The sequence below is a fragment of the Dendrobates tinctorius genome, unplaced genomic scaffold, assembly GCF_039654945.1.
Source record: "Dendrobates tinctorius isolate UK_male_01 unplaced genomic scaffold, ASM3965494v1 ptg000075l, whole genome shotgun sequence".
Classification (NCBI taxonomy): Eukaryota; Metazoa; Chordata; class Amphibia; order Anura; family Dendrobatidae; genus Dendrobates; species Dendrobates tinctorius.
Window position 1 is genome coordinate 43,879,931 of NW_027361743.1, and position 15,593 is coordinate 43,895,523.

The following is a 15,593-nucleotide window of genomic DNA, read 5'->3' on the forward strand; positions in this document are numbered from 1 at the left end:
CATTTTGGCCCAGGAGGGCTTGGTTTTCTTGCCTCAGGACCATGTCAGTGTCCGACCCTTGGGTCCTTCCGGACATCCCGGATCTCCTATCCCAGGGCCCAGTGTTCCATCCTCAGGTGGCTGGCCTACATCTGACAGCGTGGAGTTTGAACGGACACTACTGAGAGAAAAAGGCTTCTCCCCAGACCTGATTAGCACCCTACTTAAAAGTAGAAAAGTCATCACCACCAAAATTTATGTCAGAATTTGGAAAAAATTCCTGCAGAACTCTGGAGTGGTTGCTGGCGCTTCAGTACCTGTAAACCAAATCTTAGAGTTTCTTCAGAAAGGTCTGGATATGGGGCTCTCCACTAGTACCCTTAAAGTACAAGTATCAGCCTTGGGGGCCCTCTTTAGCTGCAACATCGGGGGTAATTACTGGATCAGTAGATTCATTAAGGCAGCAGGTAGATCCAGGCCAATAGCGAAGGATAGATTCATGCCGTGGGACTTGAACCTAGTCCTCACGGCTATGACAGAAGCCCCATTCGAACCTATCTCATTAGCTTCCATAAAAAACCTGTCCCTCAAAGTAGCCTTCCTGGTAGCTCTAACCTCAGCTCGTAGGGTAAGCGACGTCCTCCTTATATACAGTTCAAGGACGATAGGGTAATACTCAGACCTGATCCGGCATATTTACCTAAGGTAGTTTCCAGCTTTCATAGGACACAGGAGATAGTCCTTCCATCTTTCCTCCCTAATCCAGCTAATGAGAAGGAAGAGAAGCTTCACACCTTGGATGTTAGGAAATGCCTCATAGAATATCTGGCAGTTACCGATCCCTGGAAAAAAGATAATGCTCTGTTTGTCTCTCATCATGGCCCTAGGAAAGGTTGTAGAGCGTCAAAAAGTACACTAGCCAGGTGGGATAGAGAAGCGATCTCAATAGCATACACCTCAAAAGGCAGGTCGCCACCCCGGAAGCTGAGGGCGCATTCCACCAGAGCCATGGCGACCTCGTGGGCCGAAAGGTCAGAAGTGTCCATTGACCAGATATGTAAGGCGGTTACTTGGTCCTCTCCGAGCACCTTTTATAGTCATTATAGGCTAGACTTGGGTGCTTCCACAGACCTCTCTTTTGGTATAAGGGTACTGCAGGCTGTAGTCCCTCCCTAAATAGTTTTACTCTCTGTAATTCTCTCAGGTGGTGCTGTCATGGACGACCGATAAAGTCTTAGTTACTCACCGGTTAACGGTGTTTTTCGGAGTCCATGACAGCACCCGTATATTCCCTCCCTTTAGTTTAAATTTGGGTGTGCACTTCTTCCTCTTGTATGTACACTGGTAAGGAATAGTTGTGTAAAAGTACTGTATATAAATTTTGCCATTAACCATTGTGGTCCTCTTGTGCTCTGTAATCCAACTGATGCGTGGGAGAGGTGCCGCCCTTTTGTATCTGTAGGTTTCCTGTTCCTGAAGGGCGGATCCCCTCTCTCAGGTGGTGCTGTCATGGACTCCGAAAAACACCGTTAACCGGTGAGTAACTAAGACTTTTCTCTACCTCATATTCCATATTGCCTTTAACCAACACAGGGACAGGAGGTGCCGCCACAGGAACTACTGGCTCAACAAACCTCTTCAACAGTGATTTGTGAAATACGTTATGGATTTTGAACGCAACTGGAAGACCCAGTCGAAAAGAAACAGGATTAAGAATCTCCAAAATCCTATAAGTTCCAATAAATCTTGGCTTAAATTTTAGAGATGCAACCTTCATAGGAATATTCTTAGACGACAACCAAACCATATCACCCACTTTAAACCGGGGACCAATGGTCCTCTGCCGGTTGGAAAAACGCCGGGCCTTTTCCTGAGAGAGTGACAATTTATCCACCACTTGGTCCCATATCTGCTGCATTCTAACAACCACAGTGTCCACACCTGGGCAGGATAAAGATTCCACTTGCCCTGAAGAGAATCGAGGATGAAACCCAAAATTACAGAAAAAGGGTAACATCAAGGTGGCAGAACTAGCTCTATTGTTCAGCGCAAATTCGGCCAAGGGCAAAAGTGAGACCCAATCATCTTGATCAGCAGATATAAAACATCTTAAATAAGACTCCAGGGTCTGGTTTATTCTCTGTGTCTGCCCATTGGTCTGGGGATGAAACGCAGAGGAGAAGGATAACTGAATTCCCAGATTGGAACAAAAGGCTTTCCAAAATCTGGAAACAAACGGGACCCTTCTATCGGACACAATGTTCTCAGGAATCCCGTGTAACCGAACCACCTGTTGTAAAAACAAGGGTACCAACTCAGCGGAAGATGGCAACTTTGGGAGTGGTACAAGATGGATCATCTTCGAAAATCTATCACAAATTACCCAGATAACAGTCATTCTCTGAGAGACAGGAAGATCAGAAATAAAATCCATTGAGATATGGGTCCATGGCCTCTTGGGCACCAGCAGGGGCATCAGCAACCCAGTAGAACGAGAACAGGGTTTAGACCGAGAACAAGCCCCAAAGGACTGTACAAAATTCCTGACATCACGAGATAAGGCAGGCCACCAAAACGACCGACTCACCAAATCTTTGGTACCAAAAATACCTGGATGACCAGCCAATGCGGGTAAATGGACTTCAGACATCACTCTCTTTCTCCACTGGTCAGGAACATACAATCTTCCCATAGGCCAACGCTCAGGTTTATCCTCCTGAAATTCCTCCAGGGCGCGTCTCAAATCGGGCGAAATGGCAGAAAGAACTACCCCCTCACCTAGGATAGTAGTAGGCTCGGTCACATTAAGAGAATCAGCAAAGAAACTCCTAGAAAGGGCGTCTGCCTTAACATTCTTAGTGCCAGGAAGAAAAGAGACCACAAAATTAAAACGCGTGAAAAACAAGGCCCATCTAGCCTGTCTAGGATTCAAGCATTTGGCCGACTCCAGATAAGTCAGATTCTTGTGATCGGTGAGGACCACAAATTGATGTCTAGCTCCCTCCAACCAATGTCTCCACTCCTCAAATGCCCATTTCCTGGCCAACAATTCCCGATTCCCCACGTCATAGTCGCGTTCAGATGGGGAGACCTTTCGAGAAAAGAAGGCACAGGGATTCATCTTAGAAGTCACGGGTCTTTTTGGGACAAAAAAGCTCCTGCACCAATCTCACAAGCGTCTACCTCCACTTGAAATGGAAGTGAGACATCAGGTTGCCGTAAAACAGGAGCTGAAGTAAATCTCCGCTTTAGCTCCTGAAATGCTGAGACAGCCTCAGGAGACCAATTCAGCACATCAGCTCCCTTCTTGGTCAGATCAGTCAGTGGTTTGACAATACTAGAAAAATTACCTATAAATTTACGATAGAAATTAGCAAAACCCAAAAACTTCTGAAGAGCCTTCAAAGAAGTAGGCTGAACCCAATCATAAATGGCCTGTACCTTGGCCAGGTCCATTTCAATAGTCGATGGAGATAAGATAAATCCCAAAAATTAAATCCTCTGTACACCAAAGAGACATTTCGATCCCTTAACAAACAGGGAATTCTCCCTCAAAATCCGAAACACAGTCCGGACATGTTCCACATGGGAATCCCAATCATTAGAAAAGATCAAAATATCATCCAGATAGATGATCAAAAACTTATCCACAAAGTCTCGGAAAATATCATTCATAAAGGACTGGAAGACAGAAGGGGCATTGGAGAGCCCAAAAGGCATCACCAGGTACTCAAAATGTCCCTCCGGAGTATTAAACGCAGTCTTCCATTCATCCTCATGATTGATGCGAATAAGATTATACGCCCCCCTGAGGTCAAGCTTAGTAAACCAGCAGGCACTCTTAACTCTGGAGAATAAACCAGGCATCAGAGGTAACGGGTACTGATATTTAACCGTCATCTTGTTAAGGGAACGATAATCAATACACGGTCTTAATGAACAGTCTTTCTTGGCCACAAAAAAAACCCCAGCACCTAAAGGTGACGAGGATGGTCTAATATGACCCTTCTCCAACGACTCCTTAATATAGGATCGCATAGCATCATGTTCGGGTACTGATAAATTAAAAAGTCGACCCTTGGGAAATTTACACCCAGGCATCAACTCAATTGCACAGTCATAACTCCTATGAGGGGGCAAAGACGCAGACTTACTCTCACTAAAAACATCAGAGAAATCAGCCAGATAATCAGGAATATCATGAGACTGAGGAGAGGTGGAAAAAACAGGAACGTCCCTAAGAACACACTGACAACCCTAACTCACCACAGACCCAGATTTCCAATCCAAAACTGGGTTATGAGATTGCAACCAGGGGAACCCCAGAACAATAGTATCATGCAAATTATGCAGCACCAAAAATTTGCAATTTTCCTGGTGGTCTGGGGCAATTCGCATTATCACCTGGGTCCAAAACTGAGGTTTATTCTCCGCCAAAGGAGTGGCATCAATACCCCTCAAAGGAATAGGCGTCTGCAGAGGCGTCATGGACAAACAACAACGTTTAGCAAAGTCCAAATCCATCAGATTCAGAGCTGCTCCTGAATCCACAAAAGCCTTAGTGGAAAATGTGGACAAGGAGCAGATCAGAGTAATTGCCAAAAGGAACTTAGGTTGTACACTGCCCACAGCAAATGTGTGTGCAAAACGTTTCTCTCGTTTAGGGCAAACAGAAATAGTATGAGAGGCGTCTCCACAGAAAAAACACAGCTTATTACGCCTTCTAAACTCCCGACGTTGCACCCTAGACAAAACCCCATCACATTGCATAGGTTCAGACATTTGTTCAAAAGGTGGCAGCGCCTCCCGTGTAGTTTTACGCTCACCTAAACGCCGATCAACTTGAATGGCTAATGCCATAGAGCCATCCAGACCAGAGGGAACAGGAAATCCCACCATAACATCTTTTACGGTCTCTAATAAACCCTTCCGAAAGAGAGCTGCCAATGCACTATCATTCCATGTAGTAAGGACCGCCCACTTTTGGAATACTCTGCAGGATCCTGACCCTGGTTTAATGCCAACAGGGTTCTCTCAGCTTGATCAACGGAATTAGGTTCATCATACAACAACCCCAAGGCCTGAAAAAAATGCATCCACATTAGTCAGAATAGGATTTTCAGGTGTCAGAGAAAACGCCTAATTCTGGGGATCACCGCGCAGCAAGGAGATGACAATTTTAACCTGCTGCTCAGAGCTCCCCAATGAGTTAGGCTTCAAAGCAATAAATAATTTACAATTATTCTTAAAATTCAAAAATTTAGACCGAAAACACATCAGGAGTAGGGATCTTGGGTTCAACAGCATGTGACTGAGCGAGATAGGCGGAAATTCCCTGCACTTCAGCAGCGAGCTGCTCAACACGATCAGACAATTGCTTAATCTCCATTAAGAAAAAAAAAAAATCCTCCTACGGCCCCAGAGAAAAAGGAGGAAAAAATGCATATATGAAATAAAAATTCTGACACTTTTTTTTTTTCTCTTTTTCCTGCTTTTGAGTACCCTAGAATCTGCGTTATGGCTGGTGATTCTGTTATGAACGGGTAGCCGAGGAGGAAATAAAAAACAAACAAGCTAAGTCTCAGAAAACCAAAGAGGTTGGTAACTATGCAGACTGCAGACCCCTGATCCTAACACGCAACTAGCAGCAGTCGTGGAGTGTTCCTACGGTGGTCCTAGATGCCTCGTCACAACCGGAGAACTAAATAAGCCTAAAGCAGGAAAAGAGGAAAACTAACTGCCCCAGAGCAGACCCCAAAGGAGAGACAGCCCCCCACATGTATTGACGGTTAAACAAGATGAAAACACAAACAAAGGCAGGAAAATAGGCTGAGCAAACAATGGGGCCAAACTAACTAGAAAGGACAGGAAGCGAAAGATACTGTCTGCAATCTGCCAAAAAACCCTACAAAAATGTCCAACACAACTGATAGCAAACCCTGAAAGTCACTAGACTTCTCCCACTATATCAGCACTCTGAAATATTCTGAGACAGAGCAAAAAGAGGCCAATCCAATAAGGAATAAAAAAGACAATTTGGCAAATAAGTGTGGAAATTCAGCACAGCCCAGCCGGGCTGGCTGGCCACACAAAACACTGAAATGACCAACAAGAGCAAGTGTGAACATTAGCAAAAAACAAACTTATCTTGGGAAGACTGGAACAGAGCTGAGTCCTAGACCTGAGAAGCAGACAGAATCACCAGCACTAGGATAGGGCGTCGGCTGTCTTATATCCATTCTGATCCTCCAGAGAGCCAATCGTCATCTTCCTCACCAGGTGGCAGATCACTACCACTTAAGCCAACCTCTCTACCTCCTGTCACCACCAGAGGGAGAACGGAAGGGAAACTCAACTGGTGGAGCAGAAAATGAGCTCATAACAGACGATATATGAAGCAGCCAGAATGCTAACGCTCTGCGCCGACCACCATCATGGCTTCCTTTTATGATAAATTCATGACGACATGACAAATCTCCTTTCATTTGAATCCCAATTATCTCATTGACTAACAGTGGGGTCCAGTAGGGGATGTGCACACATTTAGTCTAGGCTACTAATTTTTCTGCCAAAAACTAGATCGTTAGCAGGAAAAACACATAAAATCCACTTGTTTTTCTGGACTTTTTTGATACATTTTTACTTGAGTTTTTTTCCCCATTCCATTTGAATGAGTGAAAAAGAAGCAAAAATGCTGATAGAACCGACACGCTGCAGAGAGACTTCAAAAATCTCATCTAATTTGCTGGGATTGTAAAACGCTGCGTTTTGTTCCGTAGCAAAAACACTTGTAAAAACGCAACCACTTCTGTCAGCGATTCAGCAGCTTCCGGTGAGGTCTCGTTGACAGAGCAGTAGCTTCTCTGCCGCTCTGGTCAGTTGACTGGGCGTGACTGTTGACATCATGCTGATTGACAGCCAGCTCCCTGCTGCCTAACTGCGGGGAGCCACCAGTCCTTCAGCATGGCAGTCAGGCCCCGTCTGCTGAGCAGCCCGGGAGAAGAACTGATCTGTTGACATGGAGCAGCTGAATGGCTGACAGGACAGCCATGACTGGGCTGACCGGCAACGGGTAGAATAGGCAGGTAAGTGCCTTTGTTAGCAGCCACCTGCCTGTTTAGTATTTAGGCCAATAGTAAAAAAAAAAAAAAATGTCCCGGAGAACCCCTTTAATCCAGCAGACTAAATTTCCCTCGACACAATCCTGTTGACTATAGCAGCCCATTTCCATCCCTACCACCTATTATGGATTTATCACTGGACGTGGGATTTGCAGGCTCTTTAAGGGCGCACACGAGTTAATTTCCTCAGCATGTTCCTAAGCTTTTAAGGATTTGGTACATCTGAAGCTCCATGCAGTCATCACTAGGGACCCATGGGGATTTCAAAAGACTTCACCATTAGTACTAATACAGGTTGTTAATCATAAAAGCACATGTCATCCTGCACAAACATATAAAGCCTGACTGCAATAGAAATAAATGTGATATATAAGGGAGCAGAGGCAGAATTATGCTCGATCATCGTTGGGATTACATATAACTAGGCATAAAGAAAAACAAAAGCAACAAGACGAAAACTCAGAAAAATCCCATGTATATATAACAGGAAACTCTGCCCAGGGACGTGCAGTTTTTAAGTATCCTGCATCCTGACATCCGCTATGAACCCCCCATGCCCACTCAGTCTCCATTGTTTTAGGCCTTTATAGATTTTCTTTGGTTTCTAAAAGTGTAAAATGCTGTGCATGTCAAACAATGAATATCTTCTGAATCACAGGTAACCTACCTGCAGGGAAAGTAGGTGCTTTTTATGGCACTTTGTGGGATGAAATGGAGACTGAATAACAACATTTCTGGCATTTTGATTTTTTTCCTTCACGGAATTTGTTATAGAAGTTAAATAAGTGTATATTTTGACTTTTATGGATGTGACAAACCATCACCGATTGTGGGAACTTCACACTAGACCTCCAGCAGCTTAGATTGTGGCCTCTCCACTCTTCCTCCAGACTCTGGCACCTTGATTTCCAAGGTCTAGTGTGAAGTTTCCATAATCAGTGATGGTTTGGGGAGCCATGTCATCTGCTGGTGTAGGTCCACTGTGTTTTATCAAGACCAAAGTCAGCGCAGCCGTCTACCAGGAAATTTTAGAGCACTTCATGCTTCCCTCTGCCGACAAGCTTTTTGGAGATGGAAATTTCATTCCCCAGCAGGACTTGGCCCCTGTCCACACTGCCAAAAGTACCAATACCTGGGTTAAACACAACAGTATCACTGTGCTGGATTGGCCAGCAATCTCACCTGACGTTAACCTCATAGAGAATGTATAGGATATTGTCAAGAGGAAGATGAGACACCAGACCCAACAATGCAGACGAGCTGAAGGCTGCCATCAAAGCGACCTGGGCTTCCATAACCCCTCAGCAGTGCCACAGGCTGATCGCCTCCATGCCACCCCGCATTGATGCAGTAATTGATGCAAAAGGAGCCCCGACCGAGTACTGAGAGCATTTACTGATCATACTTTTCAGTAGGCCAACATTTTGGATTTTAAAATCATTTTCCAAGCTGGTGATATAAAGTATTCTAATTTACTGAGATAATGACTTTTGGGTTTTCATTGTTTGTAAGCCATAATCATCAACATTAACAGAAATTAACACATGAAATAGATCGCTCTGTGTGTAATGACTCTTTTTTGCATTGAAGAACTGAAATAAATTAACTTTGATGAAATTCTAATTTTGTGAGATGCCCCTGTATGATCACGGACGTCTGACGGAGCCCTTGAGCTGAGCTCTTTACCTTCATCCTCCGCGCTGTTCAGCTTTCTTTCCAGGTCCATGACTGTGGTTTTCATTTCATAGATTGAGGCCTGTAACATTTCCCTGCGCGAAAGAAAACTAATTAATTAAACATTCAAAGAGGGTCTCCGTGATTTGAATTGTGTCCGGCCATCCTATGGACAAGTCTTCATGGTCCGATCGTGGTGTTCCAGCACATTTTTGGGTTACAGCGCCACCTCTGTATGAGCCATAGTGCCTGGTACTGAACGTCATGTCACTGTAAAGCAGTAACAGACACGGCTGCCGATACGGACAAACTGCTTGTGCATAAAAAGAGGTGAACGCAGTTCTTCAAAACCGCTGTGGGCCCCTTAATTGTGCCGATCAGAGACAATTAATTGTGATCACTGATTCACTAGGGATCGCTGAGGGCTAAAATGGGAAAGCTACCCACAAATGAGTGTCATTTTCACATATTACTGTATGGGGCTCAGGTAATTCTCATACAGTGCCAAAGTAATTTTGCTTAGCAGTCCTCTAAACATCACCATGCAGAGGGTATATACTGTAACATCACCGTAATGGAATCTGTCAGCAGGATTTTTCCTATATAATCTGAGAGCAGCATGATGCTGGAGCAGAGACCCTAATTACAGTGATGTGTCACTTACTGAGCTGTGTATTCTCATGTCAATAAAATCAGTTTTTCATCAGCAGAAGATTATCACTAGAGGCCTAGGCGTCTTGTGCCTCGTAGTCCAACCACATTCCCAGCACTGCCACTGTAGAGTGTACACAGAAAGCTGCCAACCAGTGATGTGGGCAGGGTCATACAGAGCTCAGCATTCAGAGCTGTGCAGCAGATAAAACAGTGATTGTATCAAAATGACAGCAAGCAGACCAGCAAGTGACACATCACTGGAATCAGGGTCTCTGCACGATTTCAACAACTGGGAAATTATCCCCCATCTGTATAAATGGGGGTGTGGTCTATATAAATAGGGGTTTGTTCTATATACACACGTGGTCAAAATTGTTGGTACCCCTCTGTCAAAAAAAAAAAAAAAAATCTATGAAAATGAACAAATGAAAGACAGACATTGCTTTTCATCCATGTTTCTACAGAATTAAAAAAAAAATAAATAAATAAAACTCATGAAATAGGCCTGGACAGAAATGATGGTAGCCTTAACTTAATATTTTGTTGCACATCCTTTTGAGACAATCACTGCAATCAAACGATTCCTGTAACTGTCAATGAGACTTCTGCTCCTCTCGACAGGTATTTTGTCCCACTCCTCAAGAGCAAACTGCTCCAGTTGTCTCGTGTTTGAAGGTTGTCTTTTCCAGACGGCATGTTTCAGCTCTTTCCAAAGATGCTCAATAGGATTTAGGTCAGGGCTCATAGAAGGCCACTTCAGAATAGTCGAATGTTTTCCTCTTAGCCATTCTTGGGTGTTTTTCGCTGTGTGTTTTGGGTCACTGTCCTGTTGCAAGACTCATGAGATGTGACTGAGACCAAGCTTTCTGACACTGGGCAGCACATTTCTCTCTAGAATCCCTTGATAGTCTTGAGATTTCATTGCAGATTCTAGACACCCTGTGCCAAATGCAGCAAAGCAGCCCCAGAACATAACAGAGCCTCCTCCATGTTTCACAGTAGGGACTGTGTTCTTTTCTTGATATGCTTCATTTTTCCGTCTGAACATAGAGCTGATGTGTCTTGCCACAAAGTTCCATTTTTTTCTCATCTGTCCAAAGGACATTCTCCCAGAAGCTTTGTGGCTTGTCAACATGTAGTTTGGCAAATTCTAGTCTGGCTTTTTAATGATTTTTTTTCAACAATGGCGTCCTCCTTGGTCGTCTCCCATGAAGTCCACTTTTACAATGACGGATGGTGCAATCTGACACTGATGTTCCTTGAGCTTGAAGTTCACCTTTAATCTGTTTAGAAGGTTTTTCTGGGCTCTTTTGTTACCATTCACATTATCCGTCTCTTTGATTTGTAATCATTTTTCCTCCTGCGGCCACGTCCAGGGAGGTTGGCTACAGCCCCATGGAGCCTAAATTTCTGAAAATTATGTGCAACTGTAGTCACAGGAACATCAAGCTGCTTGGAGATAGTCTGATAACTTTTACCTTTAGCATGATTGTCTATAATTTTCTTTCTGATCTCCTGAGAGAACTCTTTCCTTCGCTTCCTCTGGTCCATGTTGAGTGTGATACACACCATGTCACCAAACAGCACAGTGAGTATCTGTAGCCTCTATACAGGCCACTCACTGATTCCAAGATTGTAGAAACCTGTGATGCTAATTAGTGGACACACCATGATTTTACATGTATCTTTTGTCACATTATTTTCAGGGGTCCCATCATTTCTGGTCAGGTCTAGTTCATGAGTTTTTTTTTTTTTTAATTCTGTGGAAGCATGGTTGAAAATCAATGTCTGACTTTCATTTGTTCATTTTCATAGATTTTTGATTTATTATAACTTTTCTGTGGGTTTTTCTGTCATTAGATGAGGGGTACCAACAATTTGGACCACGTGTGTATATAGGGGGTCTGGTGTAAGGATTGTATAAACAAAACGTTGGGTTCTGGTCATAGGTCAGTATAAAGGAGGCGTTTGATCTGAGGCCTTTCTAAATGGAGCGGTCCGCTCTGTGTTCTGTATATAGAGGATTTGGTCAGGGTTATTTGAGTAGTTTGGTGTCTATAATTATTTAGCGGCTCCAGGATCAGTATTACGGTTCTTCCAATGTCAGTCTGTAATGCTTGGGGCAGTAACAACTCCATGTAGCTCCGATCACCAGACATGGATGTGCAGGACCAGGCGGCCGAGCTGTACAGTATGGGTCCCATTCAATCCTGCAGTTACAGGACCCGCATTTAACCCCTTTGCGACACTTACATTATATGGTCACAGTTGGTGTAAGAAGCTGAGCCTGCGCCACAGCGCCACACAGCCGGCGCCACAGCGCTACACAGCCGGAGCCACAGCGCTACACAGCCGGAGCCACAGCGCTACACAGCCGGAGCCACAGCGCCACACAGCCGGAGCCACAGCGCCACACAGCCGGCGCCACAGCGCCACACAGCCGGCGCCACAGCGCCACACAGCCGGCGCCACAGCGCCACACAGCCGGAGCCACAGCGCCACACAGCCGGAGCCACAGCGCCACACAGCCGGAGCCACAGCGCCACACAGCCGGAGCCACAGCGCCACACAGCCGGAGCCACAGCGCCACACAGCCAGAGCCACAGCGCCACACAGCCAGAGCCACACAGCCAGAGCCACAGCGCCACACAGCCAGAGCCACAGCGCCACACAGCCAGAGCCACAGCGCCACACAGCCAGAGCCACAGCGCCACACAGCCAGAGCCACAGCGCCACACAGCCGGCCACACAGCACTACACATCCGGCGCCACAGCGCCACACAGTCAGCGCCACAGCGCCACACAGCCGGCACTACACAGCCGGCACCACAGCGCCACACAGCCGGCGCCACAGTGCCACACAGCCGGCGCCACAGCGCTACACAGCCAGCGCCACACAGCTGGCCACACAGCGACACACAGCCGGCGCCACAGCGCCACACAGCCGGCGCCACAGCGCCACACAGCCGGCCACACAGCCGGCGCCACAGTGCCGACCACACAGCCGGCGCCACAGTGCCGACCACACAGCCGGCGCCACAGTGCCGACCACACAGCCGGCGCCACAGTGCCGACCACACAGCCGGCGCCACAGTGCCGACCACACAGCCGGCGCCACAGCGCCACACAGCGCCACACAGCCGGCCACACAGCCGGCGCCACAGTGCCACACAGCCGACCACACAGCCGGCGCCACAGCGCCACACAGCCAGCGCCACAGCGACACACAGCCAGCGCCACACAGCCGGCCACACAGCGACACACAGCCGGCACTACACAGCCGGCGCCACAGCGCCACGCAGCCGGCGCCACAGCGCCACGCAGCCGGAGCCACACAGCCGGCGCCACACAGCGCTACACATCCGGCGCCACAGCGCCACACAGCCAGAGCCACAGCGCCACACAGCCGGCCACACAGTCAGCGCCACACAGCCGGCACTACACAGCCGGCGCCACAGTGCCACACAGCCGGCGCCACAGAGCTACACAGCCGGCGCCACAGCCGGTGCCACACAGCCGGCCACACAGCCAGCGCCACGGCGCCACACAGCCGGCGCCACAGTGCCACACAGCTGGCCACACAGCCGGCGCCACAGCGCCACACAGCCGGCGCCACAGCGCCACACAGCGACACACAGCCGGCACTACACAGCCAGCGCCACACAGCCGGCGCCACAGCGCCACACAGCCAGCGCCACAGCGCTACACAGCTGGCCACACATCCGGCGCCACAGCGCCACACAGCCGGCCACACAGCCGGCGCCACAGCGCTACACATCCGGCGCCACACAGCCGGCGCCACAGCGCTACAAATCCGGCGCCACAGCGCCACACAGCCGGCCACACAGTCAGCGCCACAGCGCTACACAGCTGGCCACACAGCCGGCGCCACAGCGCCACACAGCCGGCCACACAGTCAGCGCCACACAGCCGGCGCCACAGCGCTACACATCCGGCGCCACAGCGCCACACAGCCGGCGCCACAGCGCTACAAATCCGGCGCCACAGCGCCACACAGCCGGCCACACAGTCAGCGCCACAGCGCTACACAGCTGGCCACACAGCCGGCGCCACAGCGCCACACAGCCGGCCACACAGTCAGCGCCACACAGCCGGCGCCACAGCGCTACACATCCGGCGCCACACAGCCGGCCACACAGTCAGCGCCACACAGCCAGCGCCACTGCGCCACACAGCTGGCCACACAGTCAGCGCCACACAGCCGGCCATACAGTCAGCGCCACACAGCCGACGCCACAGCGCCACACAGCCGGCCACACAGTCAGCGCCACAGCGCTACACAGCTGGCCACACATCCGGCGCCAAAGCGCCACACAGCCGGCCACAATGTCAGCGCCACACAGCCAGCGCCACAGCGCTACACAGCCGGCGCCACAGCGCCACACAGCCGGCCACACAGCGCTACAAATCCGGCGCCACAGCGCCACACAGCCGGCCACACAGTCAGCGCCACAGCGCTACACAGCTGGCCACACAGCCGGCGCCACAGCGCCACACAGCCGGCCACACAGTCAGCGCCACACAGCCGGCGCCACAGCGCTACACATCCGGGGCCACAGCGCCACACAGCCGGCCACACAGTCAGCGCCACACAGCCAGCGCCACTGCGCAACACAGCTGGCCACACAGCCGGCGCCACAGCGCTACACATCCGGCCACAGTCAGCGCCACACAGCCGGCGCCACAGTGCCACACAGCCGGCCACACAGTCAGCGCCACACAGCCAGCGCCACTGCGCAACACAGCTGGCCACACAGCCGGCGCCACAGCGCTACACATCCGGCCACAGTCAGCGCCACACAGCCGGCGCCACAGTGCCACACAGCCGGCCACACAGTCAGCGCCACACAGCCGGCGCCACAGCGCTACACATCCGGCGCCACAGCGCCACACAGCCGGCCACACAGTCAGCGCCACACAGCCAGCGCCACTGCGCAACACAGCTGGCCACACAGCCGGCGCCACAGCGCTACACATCCGGCCACAGTCAGCGCCACACAGCCGGCGCCACAGTGCCACACAGCCGGCCACACAGTCAGCGCCACACAGCCAGCGCCACTGCGCAACACAGCTGGCCACACAGCCGGCGCCACAGCGCTACACATCCGGCCACAGTCAGCGCCACACAGCCGGCGCCACAGTGCCACACAGCCGGCCACACAGTCAGCGCCACACAGCCGGCGCCACAGCGCTACACATCCGGCGCCACAGCGCCACACAGCCGGCCACACAGCCGGCCACACAGTCAGCGCCACACAGCCGGCGCCACAGCGCCCATACAGTCAGCGCCACACAGCCGGCCATACAGTCAGCGCCACACAGCCGGCCACACAGCCGGCGCCACACAGCCGGCGCCACACAGCCGGCGCCACACAGCCGGCGCCACAGCGCCACACAGCCGGCCACACAGTCAGCGCCACACAGCCGGCCACACAGTCAGCGCCACACAGCCGGCCATACAGTCAGCGCCACACAGCCGGCCACACAGTCAGCGCCACACAGCCGGCCACACAGTCAGCGCCACACAGCCGGCCACACAGTCAGCGCCACACAGCCGGCCATACAGTCAGCGCCACACAGCCGGCCACACAGCCAGCGCCACAGCGCCACACAGCCGGCCACACAGTCAGCGCCACACAGCCGGCCATACAGTCAGCGCCACACAGCCGGCCATACAGTCAGCGCCACACAGCCGGCCACACAGCCAGCGCCACACAGGCGGCACTATCAGTCAGCTGCTATCAATAATTTTAATAGCTCCGGTGCATTGGTGCCCATCGGCTCCCAGTGATGCAATCATGGGTGGAGATGAGATACCGTGGCAATGGTTACCGGCTTACCGCAGGCCACCATCACCACTAGTCAGTACGGGGTCTCACTTCATCTTGGCCTCCGCCTGCAGCTGCTCCGCTCTCCGCTCCTCGTCCGCTGCCGCCCGGCTTCTCTCAGTCCTGCCTTCCATACCAGAGCGCCTGCTTCAGAGATGTTGATGCTTTTCCATGCCAACAGGACCAAATCACGTGATCCTCTCCCAACACTGCGGCCTCTGCGCTCAGGCGCCATCTTGGTCACGTGGTAGTGTAGCGCTGTGACCCTTTCGTTGCCGATGGAGCCGACAGCCTGCATGGCCCGGAAGTCGGAGAT

At 50.4% G+C, this 15,593-nt stretch overlaps 1 protein-coding gene across 3 annotated transcripts in view; it reads right to left on the minus strand.

The window, feature by feature from the left end:
- Positions 1 to 15,546, minus strand: part of CCDC169 (coiled-coil domain containing 169) — a 131,494-nt gene extending 115,948 nt beyond the window's left edge. For 2 of the 3 annotated variants that reach the window (XM_073583226.1, XM_073583225.1), the window contains exons 1-2: positions 15,329 to 15,546; positions 8,787 to 8,869 (exon numbers count right to left, since the gene is read on the minus strand). In XM_073583226.1, coding sequence (XP_073439327.1) covers positions 8,787 to 8,869; positions 15,329 to 15,411 — 166 coding nt within the window. In that variant the 5' untranslated portion in view covers positions 15,412 to 15,546. Of the gene's footprint in view, positions 1 to 8,786; positions 8,870 to 15,289 lie in introns of all 3 variants that reach the window. The other variant, XM_073583227.1, reaches the window with a different exon arrangement.
- Positions 15,547 to 15,593: the final 47 nt, after the last annotated feature.